The sequence below is a fragment of the Camellia sinensis genome, chromosome 12 (assembly GCF_055761805.1).
Source record: "Camellia sinensis isolate YWXY chromosome 12, ASM5576180v1, whole genome shotgun sequence".
NCBI lineage: Eukaryota > Viridiplantae > Streptophyta > Magnoliopsida > Ericales > Theaceae > Camellia > Camellia sinensis.
Genome location: NC_138972.1, coordinates 86802099 through 86822464, shown reverse-complemented (window position 1 = coordinate 86822464; position 20366 = coordinate 86802099). Strand labels below are relative to the sequence as shown.

The window sequence follows — 20366 nt, the reverse complement described above, 5'->3', positions numbered from 1 at the left end:
AATATACAATTTAGCCTCCGCAAAGTCTGCACAGGCTATGAAGGGTTGAGGATCTGCATCGATTTCCTCTATCTCTCCATTGCCTAAAGCCATCATGATTTTCTGATGTAAAGAAGAAGGCACACATTTGTTAGTGTGGATCCAATCCCTTCCAAGCAAAGCATTATATTTAGCATTACTGTCGATTACGAAGAATGCTGTCATGCAATCCCTGGTTCCCACACTCAAATTAATGGGTAGAATCCCCTGAGCCATTTACTTATCTCCAGCAAAACCAGCAATGGTTGTGCTGGTTGGTATCAACCTGGGATTCCTTTTCCCTAGTTTCTTCAAAGAAGATTTCGGGAGTAGGTTTACTGCTGCCCCATTGTCTATCAGGACTCGGTTCAGCTGTATCCCATCAAAGAAAGCCTTGATGTACAAAGGCCTGACGTGCTGTGTCATCGAATCTGAGGGGTACTCAAATGGATACGATAGATTGATGCTTACCACTTCCTCACTTTCATATTCATCTTCCATCGGGGTAACCATTTCGAAATTATCTTGCACCATACTTGCTTGCGAGTCTTCACTAGAGATCTGAACTGGATCAGGTTCCTGCCCCTCTTGATTTTCATCTCCAGCTTCGAATTCCTGTGGTAGTATGTGTACCATGTTCACTGATACTGGGGGAAACAAGCCAAACTGGATGGCTGGCTGTACTTGTTGCCCCTCTTGGTTACTTTGGTCGACTCCCTCAGAAACATCCTGCATGATGCATTCTGGTATTTCATTGCTAACTGATCCCTTCGAAGGATCTTTCTCAACTGGCTCTTCAGTCAGAAACGTTTGCTCAGCCATGAAGGCTTCGAACATCTCTTCCTCCACGACCTCTTTCTTCTGGCTTATGCTAATCTCTTCTTCGGTCTCACTATCTGTCTCCATCAGAGCTTTCTCCAACCTTACCAAACTAGCCTTCTCTCTGGTTTTCAGTTCAGAATGAACCTTGCCCAACTGTTCTCGGCTGCAGACCACTTTGCTCTGTGGAACTGGCTTTGGAGCATAGTCTGACTTTGGGTTCTGCCTTCCTTCCGTTTTGACTGGTGAAGAATTTTCTCCACTTTCCTTCAGATCTTTCTGATACTGGGTGTACCTGCGCTGAATTTTTCTTCTCTGTGATCTTGAGATGATTGGGACCATGTCTGGTTCCCTTGTCTTTGGGTGTTTAAGCAGCACCCAGTTATTCGGAGCCACCATAGGAGGCCTGATCATCCTGCCTTGGTTTACAACATCTCATCGAACAGGCAATTCTCTAGGTTTGTTTTGCATTACAAACCAGTCTGGGACTCCAGGTACCCATGAACTTGCTGATTCAGACGCTGATCTGCCATTTTCCACCTTCGAAGCCATCTTCGAAACTGGCCGTGAAGGTAAGTGCTTGGTTTTATCCTCATGTTTTGAATCTGATTCAAACCTTCGATAAGGGTGACCATTTTCTGTCCTGCGTGAAACTGGTCTAGGGGGCCAATCTCTGGCTTTGATTCCATGAACTGAACCTCTCTCCAGTTTTCTTTCAGAATGGCTACTCTCCATTCTATAATAGTTATGTGGCCTGGATTTATGCAAGAGCTTCTTGCCTTTGTCATGCATTCTGTTCACCACAGGCTCAACCACTGGTGGTCTCTGCCTATCACTAGCCGGATACGGCCTTTTGTTGTAAGCATTGGTTGACTTAGGACGTCTCTGAACATCTCTGTAGTATTGCTTCCCATCAGTTGGAAGCCCCTTCAACCACTTGTAACTGAGTCTGCACCTGGGGCACATTCTCTGCATCACCGCTGCTTCTAAAGAATCATCATCCAGTGATTCTTCATCAGAGTGTTCCCTCTGGTGCGAGAAACCCTGTTCAATAACTGGTGGGCTTCTAGTATTCTTCTTGATGTTGGTTTGATTAGAAACATGCATCTGCACATTGACTTCCTCCAATTCTGTCAAGGACAAGTTCTGGAAGTCTGATGTAATGACATTGGCTGCTGCCTCTCAAACTTCTGGAAAGGGATCACTGTCAATTCCCATGGTTTTTTCTGTTTTAGCTGAGAACTTCAAACTTCATTTTCGAATCTGTTCTTGGATCCTGTCTCGAAAAACAATGCAATTTTTAGTCGAGTGAGACCAAAAATTATGCCATTTACAGTATACTTTTCCTTTCAGTTCATCTGGAGATGGTAGTTTTACTCCTTTAGGTAACTTAAGGAAATTAGCCGCGAGCAAATGATCAAAGATGTCATCTGCTTTTGTTAAATCGAAAGAGTATTTTCTGTGAAAGTCTTTCTTTTTAAACTGCTGGTCTATAGTTGTATCCTTATGAATTAATGCTTCACAGATTACAGGTTCTTTGCCTACAATCTCTGCTGCATCTATTTCATAATTAGGATCTCTATAATATGTCTTATATGATGCATTATTTCGATCTTGTTCCTCTTCTAATAATGATTCATATCGAGACACCTTATAGGTCAGTTCGACCAAATCTCTGAATTCAGTTGAATCAAACTTCTTTCGAAGCCTGAATTCTAAACCATTTTGAGCAAATCTGACGAATTCTGGCTCTGGCAGGATGACTCTACATTTATTTCGAGCCCTTTTAAATCTGGCAACAAACTGAGTAGCCTTTTCTTCAGGCCTTTGACTCAATCTAGCCAAATCTGCCATAGATACTTCTGGCTCTAATTGGAAGAATTGGGCATGAAATGCCTCTTCCATTTGTTGCCAATTTTGAATGGAGCCAGGTGTAAGGTTGATGTACCATACAAATGCTCCCCCCGTTAGGGAATTTGGAAATAATCTCAGTTTCATATAGTCATGGTTAGTAAATTCACCGCATTGAGCAGCAAACCTAGCAATATGTTCTATCGTTGATTGATTTCCAGTCCCATAAAAAAAGGTAAAATCTGGTATCCTGAATCCCCTTGGGTATTCATGTACCCTATCTACCCATTCTGGGTATGGTTTTCTGTATATAGGAGTCTGGACCCCCCGAGCCATTGGTCCACATATCTCCCTAACAATATCAGCAATCTGGTCTCTAGGGACCATATTTTGTGCCTGCTGAACCACTACTGGAGGGGCAAACACAGGATTTGGTAGACAAACTTGTGCTTGTGGTCCTCTTGGTCCATAAGTTGGTAAATTTGGGGCTGGTTGTCCTTGCAGTGCAGGTTGCTGTTGAGGGTATGGGTAACCCCTTTGAGCATGACCTGCGAAAGGACCTGCAAAAGGTGCTGGAACAGGTGTTGTGTCTCTGCCATTTGTAGGAAAACCCTCCAACCCCCCGGGTGTAAATTCGAATAAGGGATTAGTGTACCCCCTTGTGCCAGGTATGGCTTCGAACATAGGATTTGTAACCATTCTTATGCCAGTTTCTTGTATTTGGCCAGATTCACCAACTTGTGTGGCTTCATTATTAAGTACTGAGGCATTTTGGCCTGCTATAGGCCTTGAAATGGGTTCATACCAAGACTGATGTGATGGTCTTTCAAAGTTTTGGGTACTAGTTTGACCATTAGGATGTCCATTAACTTGCATAGGCTGTTTTTCTCTAGCCAATCTTTGTTGGGGGACATTTACAACTTCCTCCGTGTGTCTTGTGTTTGTTGGTTGGTGGTTATTCATTCGATCCAAAAAGGATGTTGCCCACCTTTCCATTGTGTTCATTAATTATTGTCCCATGGCATCTACTAAACCACCCCATGGATTTGTTGGTTAAGTAAATGGCACAGTGGATGGTCCAATTCCTTGGTTTCGTCCAATAATATGAACATATGGTTCTTGTCCAGAAGTACTGGTCTGTTCGACCATAGGTTTTGACAATATAGGAGTTTCCACAGGATGTGTTACCACATTATCCTCTGGATTTGGTATTTCTACCTCTCCTTCCACGCCTTCTTCCAAGCGTTCATTTTCTCCTTGTCGTCTTCTTCTAGCCATTTTTAATTAGGTCCCACTGGGCGTGTCAAAAATATATGTTGGCTTTTTGGCTTTTCGAAGGGTATTTTTGTAAATGTGAGCGTGCTAGTAAGGATCAATCAGTCCTTACAGAAATTGTGATTGCCAACCAATTACCAGACGATTGTGTTTTAGTTCTTTCAGCCTCAATGAAGAGGACTTTTACTGGTGGCTTGACTTAGGAGAAATTAAAAGGAATAACAGTAATATGAAGAACAATTGAAGTATTTCATAAAAATGAACACTTACAATGGTTCAAACTCAGCCTCGGAGAGGTTTACAACAGCAATCTACTTGAATTTACTTGAAGCTACTCCTATGAATCGAAGTGCAGTGTGGGTATTTAAAGTGCAGGTATTTAAAGAACAGGTATTTAAAGACTGGAAATGTAAAAGACTGGAAAAGAAAATATATGAAGTAAATGACTGATTTGTATGATCTGAGTCCCCCTTTTCTTCTGGGGGCTGCCCTGCTATTTATACTCGTCAGTGATGACCTTCGAACGGCACTTCGAACCATCGAACTGCTCCTCCATGATCGCTGATCATGCTTCCTTACAAGTAGCTCCATTACGCCATTACTGGCAGTTGAACTTCCCTCTTGTACTTGAATTTGAATATGAGTAACCGTTGAAGCTATGATATCTTGCATCCCGTTATTGATCTAGTGTTACTCAGATCATGTGGGAACCAATATTTATTGCCACGTGTACGATCAGGATTGAAGGCTTGAATAACCTTCCTTTATTACCCTTACTCTGTCACGTGTCGAACTGTAACTGGCTTTTACAAAATATGTAGCCAACAAAAATAGATTAAAAAATAATTAAAATAAAATATCATATTCAAATTATAATCATTTTATTTTTTTTACAAAAATTAAAAAGTATTATAAAAAAAACTCGTTTAAAACGAAACTTTCTAATCCAAAATTAAAAATGCCGATTCCCAAATAAATGCTGAATCTACCATAATGATTTATATTTTAATATTTTATCAAATATATATATATATATATATATATATATATGTATTAATTATGTATTTTGGATAAATTTCAAATCCGTAACTAGCGAATCAGTAATTTTAGAGCCTCCACCACATCAAGCGGAAGTGCGTCGGTCGTTGCATTGCAACTATCGAGAGAGGGTTAACGTTTTCCGGGAAAATTTATCAATATATGCGTTGAGAAAGCGCTTTGGTGGTGAGAAAATCTGGGAAAATCTGGGCTCTCTGGAAGCTTCGATCAGAGATGAGGTGACTGTGGACACCCCCTCTCTCTCCCTTATCGTGAGCTTCGTGTTCTAGAATTTATGAGCCCGAGATCTCGAAGCTCGATACTGGTAAAAGCCAATTTCTGATTCTCTGCTCTCTCTTTCTCTTTCATCGCTTTGATTAGGGCTTCAAACTTTCCTTTCCAGTTCCGTTTTCTAAATCCAACGATTTGGTGTTTTGATACTCAAATTTTGAATTTGAACTTTTTGACTGTTCCTTTTGTTTATTATTAATTAATTAATTGCTGATTTATTTATTTATTTGATCTCTGCTTTGCTGATCAGTTTCTTGAATTGAACTAGTTAGAGCTGGATGGATCATGCTTCTAAGTTCATTGTGTTGCTGGTGCTCCTTGTATTTGGTATGTTTTTACCAAGAAAACCACTCTGCTTTTCGCTTTCTTTTTTCATTTCATTTTATTTTATTTATTTATTTATTTTCTTAGGGGCTTGGTCTGGAAATTAGGTAAGAACAATGTCATTTTTTTAATATAAAAAAGAGGAAGTTTTTAATCAGATTCTTTCAACTTCTAGCTAGCTTGTGTAGAAATGACTTGTTGCCAAATAAAATTACAGCCTTTACACTTACTACTGTTTATCAAGAAGTGTTGTTTTGAAGCTTATTGGAGAAAAGCCTGGTTAATCCAAAAATAATTAAGGTTTGAAGTGAAAATATATGGTAAGGGTCTGTGTGTATACATGGTTATAAGGTATTGTTTGGTTAATAGTTGCTTTTATTTTTCCTTAATATTTTTTCAGCTTCTTCAGCAGTAAGTGCCTCACATAGCAAAGATGACTACCAGCATTGTGAAAGTACCGTCAACAAATGGGCTTCTTCTTCCATTGATTTAGAAGTCAAAGAAGACAAACATATACTACGTGATTTGCTGTTTTTCCTTCACATCCCAAGAACGGGAGGGAGAACATATTTCTATTGGTAATTTCGATCATAGTAAACGCTCAACTTTTTGTTTCCATGCTGTTTTGGCAAGTAGTATAGAATGTTGCTTCTAATGATTGATTTATACTTGCAGTTTCTTGAAAAAGTTGTATGCTAGTTCTTTGGAATGTCCTCGTTCTTACGATAAATTACGGTTTGATCCGAGGTAACTTCTTTTCCTCTGTCATTCTAATGTGAAGCTAGGCATTTGTTAGCACACCAAATTGACCTGACCTTTTTGTTCCTACTGAAAGAGAAATTTAGCGATCACCCATGGCCATGGGTAGCATTGTAGCTTGAGCGGGTTCGATTAGGCTGAGAGTCTATCCAATCTTAGTTTGGAGTGTACATGGATTTACCCCAAGATTGACCTAAGCTCGACCTTTAGCCGTAATTGAATTCCGAAACCCGAGCCTAAGTTTATCTCAAAGAGCTTGGATTAGGCCTAGGTTGCCGAATTCAACACACAAAATTTATCTTGGATCTAATATTGAGCCTGGCAATTATCATAAACCAACACATTGCACTTTTTGGGGGGAAAAAATGAGGGAACGACTACAAACATGAAGGTATGAAACATAATAAGAAATTAGTTTGAATTATATATACTAAGCAATAGAATTGATTACATTAAAAGTATGATTTAATCCAACAATGAGAAAATAATTACTATTTTATATGTTTTTTCATGTTTATTATATAAAATTATATATATTAACTATATAAGTCAGGTTGTTCTGGTTGTGAGAGCCTCTTCCCAAGCCTTGACTGAATTTTGAGTTAGCAAATTTTAGCCTAACCCCATATCACATTTAAAATTATACTGTCTAAGCCCTAATATTTAGCAAGTTGGACTTAGGTTGTTCATGTTGGGCACACCCGGGTTGGATCCCTTACCCATGGGACCAACCCCTATTTGCGAACATAGACATTTTTATTAGAAATCAAAGGCATTGACGGCCTTGGCTATGCATTTTCCCTTTAATAGAATTTGTCAAGGTGGCATCCATATAAACATGTGTCCTTTGTCATTCTCAAACAAATGATGATTGCTTGAGGTTTGAAGCCAGCCCAAGGAGACTCGGCATGTTGGCTTTATATAAGGCTCGAATCTTGTCTTAGCCAATGACCTTAGAAATATGGGAATGGGGTCATCTTAAGATGGCCCCCTTCTTTACATTTTCTTGCCTCCACTTTCACCCTAATGCGTTTCTCCCTTGACCTTGACTTCAATTGTGATAGTCTTCATTTCCTTGACCTTTACCCTAAGCTATGAGGCACCGACACTTCAAAACAAGTGTCGTATCCGTATCAGACACTAGGACACTTTGGGGACACGGACACTCCAAGAACACATATGGGACACACCACATGGTGTGTCTCTTTATTTAATTAATTTATTTTCAGGGGACAGGCTGGGTGGGGACACACTAGAGATATGGCAAGTTGTCTTTTTTCCAATTTTATTTAATATTTTTGATGAATGATGAATGTTGAATGTTGATTATTTTTTTCTTAGATTTAAATACTTAGTAGATCATCCATAAAAAAAGATATATACTATAAGTGTTAATTTAAAAATACTTTTTTTTAATTAAAAAAATAGAATTAGATTAGTTTTTGTTAATATTGATTGTTTGTGGATGCAATATTAATCTAGATAAGAAATAAAAATATATGAAAACATATTTTATTGTTGTGTTCCCGACTTGTCCGTGTTCCTATTTTTTTGAAATCGCGCATGTCCCGTGTCCGCACCTGTATCCGTATCTACATCCGTATCCGTGTCCGTGCTTGTTAGACCCTAAGTCCCAAGAGATTCTAGATGGGGTTTTCTCTTCTATGTGCCCTCGCTCTCTTGCCCCCGCTTCGTGCAACTAAGTTCTTGAGCCCGACTTAAACTCAATTGGGTTTGCTTTCCTATCTGCCATAACCCCCTGCCCACCCTCCCATCTAAGCACACATTGGTTAATTAAACTCCACACCCATCCCAGTAGGGTCAGGTTAGGTCAAACACTTTGCCTTCTAGGTTATTTTGCTATCCCTAGTTGTGAAATAGGCCTAGACTTCTCGCTTACTTTTAATATAGGGATAAATAAGGTTGGTTTTTTCTGTTTTTTTTTTTTTGAGCCGGAAAGAATGAAAATCTAATAGCAACTAACTAAACACAGTGGTTGTTTGTTCTTCCCTCTTGCATAGGGAGCTACAAAGGACAAATGGACAATAAACTTGCTTAGCTAGAAATTGTACATATTTTATTTACTGAAAGATGGTAAGAATATAGTTGTTTTTGCTCTTGATAGTACACGATTTGCTAATTGGTTGTGGTACATGTTAGGAGAAAAGCAAAGAAGCCAACAACTTTGTTAGCTAATTCTTATCAATAATGCTAAGATGGCCATCTTTTCTTACCACAATTTGTGTACCACCCTATGTGTGAGCACTTCATTGTTTTTATGGGTCCCACCACTTAGGTTTGGTCCATGTTGACACTTGGGATGATAAACAAAACATGGTGAGAAAATATAGTCATTATAGCATTATTGAACTTTTATTGTTCATTTTGTGAAACAATTATTAAATGCTTAATAATTTTGCCTATAGGTGATTCTAAATGGTTTACTTTTGTGTTTTGTGCAGCAAACCAAATTGCAGGTTATTGGTTACTCATGATGACTATAGCATGATGTCCAAACTTCCCAAGGAAAAAACTTCAGTGGTGACGATACTTAGGAATCCAATTGACCGTGTCTTTAGCACTTACGAATTTTCAATAGAGGTAGCAGCTAGGTTTCTAGTACATCCTAACCTAACATCTGCCACACAAATGATTGGACGCCTGCGTTCAAAGAACCGTGGAATAAGTACGCTGGATATTTGGCCATGGAAGTATTTAGTTCCGTGGATGAGAGAGGACCTATTTGCTCGAGTATGTTTGTTTCAATGTTTGTCTATGGTTACTTCTAAACAATATTTTTTTGGGTATATACTTGGTTCTTTTTTTCATGGATGGAAATTGGTGTGTACTTTTTCTTCATAAAAGATTCTAATTTATTCGATATAATCATAGAAAGTTTGGAAAGGCTTTCCTTAATGAAATGATAATACTGTTCATTTCTATTTAACTAATTAATGGGTTTATAGAAATAAATATACTTCTATTTGTGAATGAGTAATGCCTTGGGTTCTTTAGAAGCTTATGGGGACAAGAGCGAAAAAAGATTATGCTTAACTATCCTTCCATAACACCTTCTAATTTTGATAGGTATCTTCAATACTTAGGTTCTTTAGTCCTAAGTTCCATGATCTGTTGCTGAGGAATTATCCTCCCATCAGCCAAATCTTGAGGCCATGTTATATGAACTGTCTAGTATTCTGTTGTTGTACATTCTTTCTTTCAAACAATATTTAGCATCCATGAACTAGGATGCCCTTTACATTTTGTAGTGGTGATAGTTAAACTAATCAAATACACAATTGCGCCTAAACCTTAGCTCAAATTTGCAAATCCATTATTCCAATTTTCAACCGATTAGGTCAACAGGATATATCCTTCTTCACATTTAGTTCTTGCAAAATGGTGCCCTCTCTTTACCTTTAGATCCTTCTCTAATAGCTTTCTTCTCAGCTCACATTGCCCCTATACTATTGATATAGGTTTGGGGTTGCATTATGTAGGTACATGAGTCCAACCTTGTTGTTTGGCATCACGAGATCACCCCTTAGATAGCTTCACATTCAAGGCTCTTGTGCCACGCGTCAACTCCTCAAGGTGACATGTGGGCTAACAGTGTGGGGGGCAGGCATCCCAGCTTGATTGGATTCTTCCCCATGCGCTCTCACTTGCCCAAGCCTTAGGCCTAATTGATTTGCTCAACTCGCGAACAAGCTCACTAAGCAACGCCTCGACCTTCAGACTGAAGCATATTGCTCGCTCTACCTAGGTTGGGAGTAGGGCCTAGGTACCTTAGTCAGGAGTCGGGACCTTTGAGGTCTTGTAGATTGGAGGCTAGAATTCAAGCGGTCTTGACCAAGACACGTGATACCATGATGATCATTTAAATGCCCCTCAAAAGAAAGTAAATAGAATTATATCTAACTTAGAGTTGATCTAGCACGCACCACAAGAGATGTTTGATACCTACCCACTGTCTACATGTGATACGCTCCACGAGGCCCATGCTAAAGTTGCATGGTTGATCGAAGTTCCCTTCATTTTGTCTAGCCAAGGGGTCTCCACCCCCCCCCCCCCCCGGCGGCGCTCCCCTTAAAGCTGACTTGGCCCTCTCCTCCTCCTTCGGTGGTTTCCAACTGCTTAGTGTCAACCATCTTACTAGAGGGCATACTTTATCCAACTCATCTCCAACCATCCACACCTTACAAAGGTTCTTGTGCAGTCCACTCTCTAGGACAGTGGCAATGGGAAGAAAGGACAAAATGTGAGTTGGGTTCAAACAAAGATGTGTTCAGAGGACCCAGCGTTCCATTGATGATTGTAGTTATATTATTTGGAACCTAAAGTATCCATTAAGAAAGACATCTTACCAATCCTTCCTTGACAATTTGACTAAGGAACTCACCCACATCACACAATCATCTGTTTATCATATATGAGTCATTTCACAGCAACTAGAGTTTTACATGTGTTATTGACCTGATAGCTACATGTGGAGGCTAGGTAGAGGAGAGTTCAACTATTTTTTCCCCCGTTTTCTCTTATTTTCTTTTTTTATTGTTTATTTATAAAGAGCTTGCTTGCTTGAAAACTGACAAAAACCTTGTGATAAATGGCTTGCTTGAAAACTTAAGCTGTTAGAGAACAATATAATTGTATGATTTAATATTTCATCTCACTTGTGGGCTCTCATGAATGAGCCATCGATGTAAAAAAATTATTAGTTATCAATGAGAGATAGGATTCAAGCACAAGACCAATCTTGCTTTGATCCCATCTTAAAAAACCTTGCTTTAATATCTTAAATAGTTATGTGGGATTGAATAGTATATCTGAAACAACCCTGAAAGAAACCTTTTATGAAAAGAGGGTTTTTAGGAAAATCAATTAGGACGGCGAAGGATTTAAAAAAAAAAAAATGAACTTGGGCAATTTGACCATTTGGATTTCAATTCATATAGAGTGATTAATAGTGTTCATCTGGATTTTTCTGCGACATGGCTACATGTCAAAATTATCAACTACTGCATTATTACATCTGATGAGTCTTTTTCCATTTATATTGACAGAGAGATGCCAGGAGGGATAAGGGCCCAAATTACTTCAGAAGCAATGACTCATATAATATGGAGGACATGGTAATGCCATTACAGGAATACATTAATGATCCTATAGCTCGAGATATCATTCACAATGGAGCCACATTCCAGGTACTATGCTAAAATTTGAAATTAGGAGCTGTTGCTTATTCTTGTAGTTATTGTGATTGGTTCATTACAATCTTTGGCTTTTTAAGAACAAAGGCTTTGGCCTAGAACAAAGGCTTTGTTATGCTCATTAAACTATTGATGCAATTTTATTTCCTTCTAGTTTCAACCGCCTATGTATAAATATATATATATATATATAAAAGAAAAGGTTGTGAGTCCATGCATACTGTACTCTGCCTAGTCATTGATTTCGCTGCCTTTTTTTGTTGATCCTTTGATCAGCTGAGGCCTTGTTACTGATCATATAAGGAAATTAACTATTATGTATACATCTTACAATTTGGATGTTTAATGCAAAATGTCTCGACATGAATTGCTTAAAATTGTTCATGATGTACTCTGCATATAAATTGATTTCTCTGCCTTTTTTTTGTTGCTCCTTTGATCAGTTGAGGCCTTGTTACTGATCATATAAGGAAATTAGCCATTATGTATACATCTTATAATTTGGATGCTTAAAGCAAAATGCCTAAACGCAAATTGCTTAAAATTTCTAACTTTCATGATCAAGCTCAGGATGCTCTCGTATTTTTTGCTGACAACGTGTTTCTCCATGTATCTTTGTTTCTTTGGTGATTTCTTTGGGAGATGACATTTTACTGTGTTTTAATTATTTTAGCACTGTATATGTGTCATGTACATGGGTCATGCCCATTTTAATTCCTAACAAATTATTACTCAGCAAAATAAAGAGTCATGCATCTAGTTGCAAAATTGTTGTCTGTTGACCACTCAAGTGTCCATATTTATCAGTGAGGGGAAGTAGTTGCCAAATTAAACCCAATATTCTATTGGTTAAGTCCATTGTTGAGAGTTGTAGGAGGAATTCCATTGAAATGATCAAAAACAGTCAAGTACACCATTACGTGGGATGGCTGTGAATTTATTTATTTTTAAATTCATTAAAAAAATAACTGTAATTTTTTATTTTATTTTTATTTTTTGAATAGATTGCAGGACTGACAAACAACTCTTATCTACCTGAGTCACATGAAGTGCGTCGTTGTGTACTAAAACATCAGACTCTTGGTGAATATGTGCTTGAAGTTGCAAAGGTAATGACATTAGGTTCCTTATTTGTTCATGATGCTGGATGATGAACTTGTTTCTCTGATATAAGTTTCTCTTTATGGTTGCAATCATGGTAGATCCCTTGTAAATCTTGCAGAAGAGGTTGGATGATATGTTGTATATTGGACTCACTGAGGACCATAGAGAATCTGCAACAATGTTTGCAAATGTGGTTGGTGCACAGGTGATTTCTCAGTCAATAGCATCCAGTTACAATGCAGAGCCTGCAGTTAATGACAGATCAGGTCAGTGTTGCAAAGTATTTCTGTCAGCAAGCTATTTGTTATAATAGTGATTAGTAATATATAGTTCACTATGGCATCCATGTAAAAACATGTATATATGTTTCTTATTTTTTTTTGAAATATGATTATTTAAAAAATGTTAATAATTGTAGGTGGACGAAAAAGTTTGAACGCAGTTCTTATATCACAGCAGAAGAAATAAACCCATGTTTTGCATTTTAAATTTGGTATTTATTTTAGGAAAAGAATCAATTGCATGGAAATCAAATGTTGAAGTTTGTAAAGATTTAAAAGGTGCATGGATTGATTTATTGCATATTGTTAGTGGGTTACAACTTAGTGGTATTGGATGAACTTAGCCTGCATTCATTGATGACAAATTAAAATTAAAAATAAAAAAAAATAAAATAAATGGAATGAGAAGTGGGTTGTTTAATCTTTGGGACTTATTTTCTAGTGGAATTGACTGGATATACACAACTCTGACAAGGGAGGGCAATGTTATTTTAGAAACCACAAGGGAGATCCTTCTAATTGTCAGATACCTTAGGCGAGGTCCAAGGTCCATGTAATTAGCCCTAAATAAAAAGGAGAAAAAATAATAATAGTAAAGCCTCAAAAACTACAAGTTCTCTTGTTTTGCATTGGAATTTGGTTAGGACCTCTAGATTTTCTTTCCTCATTTTATTAATTAATAGATAATAAAATTATCGAGGTGATTTTATTACGGTTTTTTCTTAAACATGCTCTACTGGCCTGCAGAAGCGAGCTCTTCATCCCTGGATTCCAAATCTGATACTAGTCACTATCAGGTAATAAGTATTGACTTATAAGTTGTAACTACTTAATAAATGAGATGGTTAGATCTTGTTGCATTCATAGCACTTCATTGTTTCTTGCATTGCAGAATACCAGCACAGACCGAAAGGCAAGCAAAATATCTTCAACCGAAAATGTTGAACCAACAAATGAAAATGTAAGCCCTTTTTGCTCTAAACATGTTTGTAATTTGTATGTGCTCATATTATCTGTTACCTGTCTTTTGAAAAAGAAGCTAAGAACCCTTCCCCTACCATATCAGATGACTGTCGAAAAACTTATGGATTCTTATGAGACCTGTATTTCTAGCTTACGAAAGACCCAAGCACAGCGACGTAATATTTCTTTGAAGAGAATCTCCCCTGCAAACTTTACTAAGAAGGTATTATTGTTTCAAGTTCCTTCAGAGATTTGCTCAGCATGCTGTTTGATCTTTCTTCTTTCTTTATTTATTGTTTGTGTGTTGTGATATTCTTGTCTTCCTCCACTTGTGAACCTGTTAATTCTGTTATGATGTTTATTCTATATGGGTTCATGATATGGAGGTAGCAACTATTAAGCTCATCTGATAGGGGCCAAAGGTAATTTTTTAATTCTTACATGGTTGACATGGTCCGCATGCACGAAGATTGATCAATGTTCTTTTCCCACTTTTTTTTCCCTTCTTTTTGGGTGTCTGTCTGCGCAATTTTTTTTTTTTTTTTTTGTGGTTGGGGGGGGGGGGGGGGGAGAGATTAGTTGATTTTTGATTCCTAACCAAACCAACTCTCTCAAATATGTTTGCATTATTTATAAATAAAAAACTTAAACAGATTCATTAGAAGAACTTAGTAAATGAGTGTTAGGATCATGTGATTGATTTGAGATAGGTAATGACAGTAAAAAGGGATCATGATCATATGCCAAAAGATGTGATGTTTTGCTTTTGGTCCATTTTAGTTACATTCTACCTGGATAAGTAATTGAAAATCCCAGAAGCTATGAAGCACGAACCCTCAGAGGTCGAGAGTAGGAAAATTTTGAATGCTGCACCAGTACGTGTGATGTAGTGTATTTGGATAGAAAGGAATCACACGTCTTTTTAGATTTTAGATTTCCCTTTGCATATCTTGAAAGAAATTTTGCCCATGTACATGTTTTTTTTTTGGTTGAGTCTTGTCATTTTTCTATTATGTTTTTTTCTTTTCTTTTTTTTTAAATTTTTTTTTTTTTTTTGTATTTCATGATAGATTTGTACATTCCTGTGGATATTTAGGCTGTGGGATGTTGTTTTGCCAAGTGTACAGGGGTGCACATGCACTCTCACTTTTGGTGGCTATTTTTTAATTAGTTGTGCTTGTGAAAAAAAAAAAAAAAAAAAAAGAAGAAGAAAATATGCGTATAGTTATAGTGCCATAATCTCAACGAAGCGTTGTTGAGTATGGGTTAGAGCTATAGTATGTATTATTAAATACATTAAAAGCTCGTGATTTATGCTGAAATTCATGCTCCATTTGATAACAAGTCAGTTATGAATATTTTTTCTGAACAGAAGCTATAGATGGTGGAGTTTCAATTTTTGTGCAATGTCTTGGAATATATAGTCTTGGACTGGACATTAACTTTATAGATGGGTCATAACGCTGGTCTCTTAGATTGAGGCAGATGGTTATGAAACTACAGGGGCCAATACGTATTTTAAACAAACCTTAGGGGGGTGTATGTAATTTTTCCAAAAAGGAATAAATTGGTCTAGTGCCTAAAGGAAATCAACTCATATTGTTGTCCACTACCAAAACACATTACAATATAGGATCATCTCCTTTTTCCCAATCCCCTTTCAGCCTTTTTTGTACATCAATGGGGAAATTACCAGGCAGATGTCACATTGTTTTGTGGTTCAATCTTTTCAAAATGGAGTGTGCACATACTACTTTTTGATAATAAAAAAAAATATTCTTCCACCCAAGTTCTTTGATATGACATGTTGTGTGTGTGTGTGAGCGTGAGCGCACACGTGTGAAATTTACACTACCCTGCTTTTTTAGTCAATAAAATATGACATTATTCCTTATCGTAAGGCTGCCAACACCTCTTACTTTTTGAGCCATGTGTTGATAAGGAAGCATCGTGTTGGTTAACAAAAGTATTTAATAAGATTTTAATAGCTTGAAGAATGCTTGACAAGTGGAGGAAAATATTTTAGTACCTATAGGTAAAAATAAAGGAGATTCAAAATTGCAACAATTATAGAGATAATAAATTGATGAGTCATACAATGAACTTGTGGGACAAAGTGATTAAGTATCGCTTAAAAATTATAACAACAGTTTCAGAGAATCAGTTTGGATTTATGTCAGGTAGATCAACTATGATACCGATATATTTACTAAGAAGATTAATAGAGAATGGGAGGGATCTTCATATGTTTTTTTAATAGACTTGAAAAAGCTTACCATAGGGTGCTTGGAGATATAATGTGTTTAATGAGAAAAGGGTATATGGAGTTGTGACTACAATTAGATCACTTGCAGGAGAAATTAGAGAGTTTTTAATCCCTGTAGAACTGCATCTAGGGTCTACTTTGAGTCCTAGCCATTTGCCTTTGTCATTGGATGAATTAACTAAACACATTCAGACTGATGTTCCATGGTGTATGTTATTTGCAGATGATATTCTTCTAATGAATTAAACTACCTAAAATAGAAATCTGGAAAGAAGCACTCAAATCATAAGGATTTAAAATTAGTAAAAGTAGAATTGAATGTATGAGATCATTGAGATGTAACTTTAGTAATAATTGAAGTAAAAATAATGGAGAAGTGAACGTTGAAGCCAGGAGATAACAAAGAGTGAATATAAGCAGCTTTGATTGTTAATAAAAATGGAGACATTGGAGATGATGTGATCCATAGAACCAAAGTAGGTCAGCTCAAGTGCAGGAATGTTTAATTATTGCTGTTGCCATTTTTTACTTACTGTCAGATAAAATGTGTCATCTCGCTCCTGTCACCGACTTTCTGAACTTTTTGAACTTTTGCAGGCTCGTCTTCAGGTTCCTGAAGTGCTTCTCCAGGAGATTCAATCACTTAACAGCTTAGATATAAAGCTCTATGAATATGCTGGGGACATCTTCTCAAAACAACATGAAAAGATGACACAGAAATTCGCTGGTGCAGTAAGTGCCCATCTTTTTAAAGACACTTGCACTGTTTTTCCATTGCAATTCTATTGTACTTGGACTCAACTAAAACATTGCACCAGATGAAGAAATTAATAACCAGGATTTGTTGCATATCTGGATTCTCTTGAAAATAGAAATTTGAGGAGGTAAATAGAAAATAGTGATGCTGAATATTTCCTCTGGCTTAAAAAGTACAAAGTGTGCTCAAATGCTTGAGATGTCAACCAACATGTAGCAGATGTGTATTTGACTATCACTCAAGCCTCTTCATATTTACTCTTCATATTTGTTGTGAGCTTAGCAGTTACCAATCTTCCCTGCAAGAGCAATGAGGGTGTTTGGTTGATCACATTGGATTTCCAAAAATTCATTAGTTTGTAACATTTAATTGCTGCAAAATCTCCTCCCCTTTTTTTGCCATAAACTCATATTCTTCTTTTCAATGGGTTTAGTGGACTTCCGTATGGACCATGGTTTTCTACCATAGGTGGTTATACATAGTAAGATTATCTGTATTACTATTAGCCTCATACATCATCTAACTGAGTGATTTCTGTTCTGTGCTGGTTTTTGCTGTCTTTGCTACTTTGAGTCATGGGCGGCGCTAGGAGTGACAATAAGGGGTCAGTCAATCCCATAAAGTAGAAGAAAAAAAAAATGTAACTAGATATTATAGTGTATTTACAAATTTTAGGTGAAATTTCTCATGTGACCTATCAAACTGAATGAAAAAACATGTAAAAATTGGATCTTGGGGTCAATCTAGTCTTTTTGTTCATTGTTTGAGGTCAATCTAATATTTTCTTAGCTACTTTGGAGTCAGTATAGTGAACAAACAAAAAAAATATAAATTAGGGTTCAGTTTTTAAAGTTGGATGAAAATGAATTGACTTGAAATTACTTTTAGTCAGTAAAGGGTTGATTTGATGTAATTCTACTTGTGAAAAAACAAAATGGCATGTATTATCTCATTTATGTGGTTTTGTTTAATATGATTAATTGCAGGAGAAGCTGGAGAGAACGTTCGACAGTTCATTTGGTGCCCCCACTTCGTGGAGCATTCTATGGTTAGCAATATCCTTAGTCTTACTCCTTTTGTTCATCGTATTATTTGTAAGCGCAAGAAGAAGAAAATTCAAACTGAAAATATGAACGTGGTTTAGTTGCAGTTCTAGGCATACAAGTTATAGGAGAAGAATAGAAAGTGAGAATTAGTTAGTGTCCATTTATGGTCAAGTTTTGATGTCCCTTTAATTTAAAGAAAGATTTGGATGTTTTGTCGAGAGGGGCAATCTTGAAAAAGGTGAAAATCAATATGGGTTTCTTTCTTTCTAGTTTATGCATTTTCTTTTAAATTACATGCATCTTTTGTGTTGTATATGGATGGAAAATTAGATATTGCAGCAAGGAATTGGGGCTTTGCTACTGAAAGCTGAAAGCTAAATTGATTACATTCCTAACATGTTCTGCTGAAATTTGCTATGTGACAGGCCGGTGTGTTCACAACCAGATTAGATTAATGAGTTTAGCATTTTCTTTGTGAATGAGTAAGCCCGAGATGTGGCCATTTATCAACCGTTGATGTGCACTCTACTACATCAGCCCTGTTTGGTGCCAGCTTATAAGAACTGTTTATAGTGTTTAGTTTTGGAAATACGTCGTATCAAATACATCTTTTGCTTATAGATGCAAAAATAGCTTAAATAAACTCTTTTGCTGCTACTACTTGGTGCCTAATGTTCTTCCACCTAAACATGAAGGAGGGTGGGTGTAGTTCTGTGGTGGAAGATGTCTTCGGATTCCTCTTAGGCTCGTTTTGAAAGAGAGATATGTAGAGCAGTTCTAGTCCCTCAATTGATTCGTCTTTAAACATGAAAAAAAATATATATATATATATAGTTGATTTTTTTTTTCCGATTATTAGCGGTTAACTAATAAATAAGTTGCACCAAGAATTGCTGTTCAAACTTATTGTTCATATTCTTATTGATTAAATACCTGAGGAATTATGCCCAATAAGTTTATAAGGAGTGAGACTAATAATTTATTCTTAATTTTCTTTTTTCATTTATGTGCTTTTGTAAGGTAAAGTAATATATACGGCATTACGGTAACATAAAATAAAATAAAATAAAATAATCCATGTCGTTAATCCTTTGTATATGAAGAGGATTAGATTAATGTTAGACGAAGATGCTCCCTGGCCTTTCACTATATGGAAAATAGTATTAATTATTTCTCAACTTGTTTGTTGGCATTTGCTTTCATTCAGACAGTGAAATTTAACTATTTTGCTTGGATAAGTGAAATTTCATTGTATATTTGTTCAATAAAGAAATTTTTTAACATTTTAACTGGTTTCGCTGGTCATGGTGATGCTAAGAGTGGTGGTATAGTTAGTGAAATTATACTGTCTAACTACTACACTTAGAAAGTGAGTTTCACTATTTTGATCAAATGGTGGAATTTCACGGTGTGATCAACAAAGGAATTTCGAACATTTTACTAGTGATGATGATAATGGTTTGGATAGTTGCTGGTGAAATATTTTCACCCCTATTACAACACAACACTCATTTGAGGTACTTAAGGTGAGGTTTGTGGCATTTCTCTATTGCATTATCAACTTCTGTTGTTCCAACAACATTGTTTTATTCAAAAAAAAAATTTTTATTTTATTTTTAATAAGTATGACAATGAGAAGAGAAAAATGTTATTAACCTAATTGATACACTTGTCCTTTAAATATCCATCACTCTTTTGGGGTGCCATGCTCTTAACCTAGTTCTCATATTTTGGTACTTCAAATAAAAACTTCATTTTATTATTTTAAATTATTCGATACCAAGAGTTGTCGTGAAAGTGAGGTAATATAATGTTTAAATTCAAATCTCACTCTGTGTTATGTCGTGAAATTCTATCTCCCTTACTCCCCCTCTACCATTAGAAAAAAGTAATAAAATAAAAAAAATAAAAACCTATCATACTATCCAAAAGTGCAAAAGTCACTTTAAACTTTATATAATTTAAAATTAAAATAAAGAAAAAATTAGAGAAACATATCTATCTAACTTTTGATCGCAAGTGGTTCAATATATTTTTTTTTATTAGTTAAGATTCTTTAAAAATATTATTAGAGAAATTTCAACTCGTTACAAATAAATTTGTTAAAATTTGTCTATGAAAATGTTGAAAGACCCTAACTATTATGAAAATATTATATGTCATTTATCTTATAAAATTTTAATATCAACAATTTTAAACTAAAAATCCCTAAAACAAACCTTAAATACCTCACATGTTCTTGAGCTTTGGGTCACGAGATTCAAAACTTCATTGAAATAAAATCGAACGGTAGAACGATTTTTCCCAACAAAAAATAAATAAATAAGAAAAAATGAAGAAGAAGATGGTAATGAATTTTTG

The 20366-nt window shown here is 36.3% G+C and overlaps 1 protein-coding gene across 6 annotated transcripts; it reads left to right on the top strand.

Moving 5' to 3' along the window:
- The first annotated feature begins 4918 nt into the window (after nucleotides 1-4918).
- On the top strand, nucleotides 4919-18854 carry TPST (tyrosylprotein sulfotransferase). 6 transcript variants are annotated; one of them, XM_082899154.1, is made up of 14 exons: nucleotides 4919-5326; nucleotides 5543-5619; nucleotides 6017-6194; nucleotides 6292-6363; nucleotides 8838-9126; nucleotides 11442-11582; nucleotides 12593-12697; nucleotides 12811-12958; nucleotides 13721-13770; nucleotides 13866-13934; nucleotides 14040-14159; nucleotides 16800-16934; nucleotides 17946-18007; nucleotides 18431-18854. In XM_082899154.1, exons 2-14 carry the CDS (start codon nucleotides 5571-5573, stop codon nucleotides 18453-18455), a joined length of 1443 nt encoding a protein of 480 aa, XP_082755280.1. In that variant the 5' UTR covers nucleotides 4919-5326; nucleotides 5543-5570; the 3' UTR covers nucleotides 18456-18854. The 6 variants fall into 6 exon arrangements, with proteins under 6 accessions (XP_082755280.1, XP_028072276.2, XP_082755281.1 ...); XM_082899155.1 differs by having other exon boundaries at nucleotides 5023-5326; nucleotides 5561-5619; XM_028216477.2 differs by having other exon boundaries at nucleotides 5031-5326; nucleotides 5565-5619.
- Nucleotides 18855-20366: the final 1512 nt, after the last annotated feature.

Coding starts and splice junctions, on each gene's coding strand:
- TPST (XM_028216474.2), top strand. CDS start 5,297: ATGAGCCCGAGATCTCGAAGCTCGATACTG. Junction 11,583..12,592: donor ACAATGGAGCCACATTCCAG/GTACTATGCTAA, acceptor TTTTTTGAATAG/ATTGCAGGACTGACAAACAA. Junction 12,698..12,810: donor ATGTGCTTGAAGTTGCAAAG/GTAATGACATTA, acceptor TAAATCTTGCAG/AAGAGGTTGGATGATATGTT.